At 53.2% G+C, this 2,619-nt stretch overlaps 1 protein-coding gene across 1 annotated transcript in view; it reads right to left on the bottom strand.

The window, feature by feature from the left end:
* Window positions 1-1,093, bottom strand: part of AXIN1 (axin 1) — a 66,399-nt gene extending 65,306 nt beyond the window's left edge. Inside the window, exon 1 of the mRNA XM_009995485.1 lies at window positions 216-1,093. Within this exon, the coding sequence (XP_009993787.1) occupies window positions 216-1,093 (878 nt within the window). The remainder of the gene's footprint in view (window positions 1-215) is intronic.
* Window positions 1,094-2,619: the final 1,526 nt, after the last annotated feature.

Consider the following 2,619-nt stretch of genomic DNA (forward strand, 5'->3'; position numbering starts at 1 on the left):
TGCTGCAGGGATGATTCAGGGCAATCAAACAGGAACAGCCAAAGCCACCCTTAAAATAACCCGTAAAACCTCCCAGTAAAACTCTGCACTCCACCAAAGCCCCCGCGTGACACCATCCCGTTGCGGTTGCCTCCCCATCCCCGAGCGCTCCCCACCACCAAGGTCCTCCAAGGCTTTCCATCCCCCCCCGAGCCATTCCCTGGAGACTGTCCTACCTGAACTCCCTGCCCTCGCTGTAGCGCCGGGCCGAGGAGGCACGCTGGGTGGCTGTCTCCAGGAGCAGCTTCTGCGTGAGCCTGCTGGAGGGTGCCGAGTCCCTGCTGGCCTCGGGCTCGGCCTCTTGGTCACATTTCCACTCCTCGTCCTCGTTCAGAGTTGGCAGATAACCAGGTAGCCCTTTACCTGTCCCAGACCCGGAGCTGGGATCGCTATAAATTTTTGGACTTTCCCCACCTGTCCTTGTGTATTCCAAATAAATATCCGACTTAAGGAACAAAGGGTAGGTATTGTCTTCTATCATGCACTGGATCTCCGTTTGGGCCTGGTCAAACATGTCAGGGTCAATCTGCAGCTTCATGACGCAGTCTTTGATGAAGCTTTTTGTGGCTGGTTTGATCTGCCGGGACACAATGCCATTGTTGTCAAGGATGTATTTTTTGTAAATGGCTTTTGCCAGCTTGAGCCTTTTTTCCTCGTTAGACGCACACGGCTCCAGCTTCCTGAAACCACTGCAGGCAAACCAGAAGTCCAGGAGATCCGCACAGTCCTCCTGTTTCAGGAAAGTCCTGAAGAGGTTGATACCATCTTGATCATCCAGTAAGGAGTGCAGCGACTCGGCCCACTTCAGGTAGGGTGGAGTTGGTGAAGCGCTCCCCTCGGGCTCGTACCCCAAATCCAAATCGGAGCGTCTCGGTGTTGCCGTGGACGTCTCATTTCTAATGACATCGCTTTTACCAGAGTAGAAACCGTGGCTAACTGGCCTGGGATCTGTGGACACGAGTTCCCCCTCCTCACCAGGAACCGGTGGTCTCGGAGCATCTTCAGTAAAGCTTCCTCCAAGGTCCAAGGGGAAGCCTTTCCCCTGGATATTCATTTTTCTGGTGCTTGCTTGGGCAGGAACAGTGGGGGATGAGCTGAAGTTTCAAATCACCAGTATTTGTAGCTCCAAGGTGAACAAGTTTGTTCAGCTGAAACAGATGAGGAAAAAAAAAATGACTATTTCTGTACATAAACACTCTAAGATTACAAACCACTAATTTCGCTCTGAATCAATGCCTCTTTTTCACCAGAATTAACAGCAAAGCTCTCAGCAACTTCAGAGAGTACAGAACCAGACTCAAACCAGGTACACTCTAAAAAGGACAATATCCCAAAACTTTACATTCAGCATCACTGGTACAGCTGCTACTATGCTAAACCAGTGGCCTATCTCCCAGCACTGGTGGGTTTACAGAACCCTGGGATCTGGCAGTCCCCAAATCCAAGAGATCTACACTTGCGTGCCACAGGACACATGGCATCTTCTGCACTGCCACTAACTCCTCTGCAGAGCCCACTCGGGCAGCACACACACCAGTCACTCCATGGCAGCCTGGTTTTATCTGGCTACCGATCTAGGCAATTCTCACCCCACGACAGGATTTTTAAGGCTTGTGAAAAATACTCCAAAAGAAAATCCAGGCTGAAAGCGAGACTGCACCTTAATCAAACACAGGTGGCTTTCATACGCCGGGGTGACCCACCAGCACCACATTCCTCACAAATCTCTGCGTTTCAGAAATAACGCTGCGTCGCCTCCTCTGGCTCTAGGGGAATCCAGATGCATCGTTGACCCCAATATTTTGGGGATCTGGACTGCATTCTTGCTTCAAACGGGCATGTTAGCACAGGAGCTCAGTCCTGGCACGGGTTTTTGCAGGCCACTGAGAAGAGGTTCATTTAGGCTCGGAACGTTGTTGCACGCTACGAGCCTGGGAAAATTTCAGGTCATCAAAGGAAGATGAGAAAACCACCTCGAGAGGGAAATCTGCTCCAGTACGAAGCTTTTGAAGAGGAGCAACAGAGTCAATATGGAGGATGGGAGGTGTGGGGAAGGCAGAGAAGGGCAATCCCCGGGCCGCTATCTCTGGCTGCTCCATAAGGTAACTTAATGATTTGCAGACAGCAGCACAACTCCTGATTCACAGAACGGCACCAGTCTCGAAGCCCTCGGTGCCACAAAACTGCCCGAGAAACCAGTCCTTGCACCAGAGTAACTCAGAACACACCGGGACAGACACGTTTTAGCCCCGTTTCCCTCTCAAAGCTCACCCACCCCAACGAGTACACCTTTGGGATGCTTTGCCATTTTTCCTCCATTCCCTCTCCCCAGATGAACCCAGAACCACCGCCGAGAGCCCCGGCAAAGAGCAGGAGAGGCCGGTGGGCACGGCGGGGCCCGGGGTGCCCAACCTGCAGCAGGGAGCCAGCGCTGCCCGCAGCTCCCACCCCCGGCCTGGCTCCGGGGAACCGCGCTACGTTTTTTGGGGGGGGTTTGTTTTTGCACCGTGTTGCAGTTTTGGGTCGTTTTCACCGCCGTTATGGCTGGGGGGGGAGGGAACAGGGCCCCGCTGCAAGGGG

Source organism: Chaetura pelagica, unplaced genomic scaffold (genome assembly GCF_000747805.2).
Source record: "Chaetura pelagica isolate M959 unplaced genomic scaffold, ChaPel_1.0 scaffold124, whole genome shotgun sequence".
Lineage (NCBI taxonomy): Eukaryota > Metazoa > Chordata > Aves > Apodiformes > Apodidae > Chaetura > Chaetura pelagica.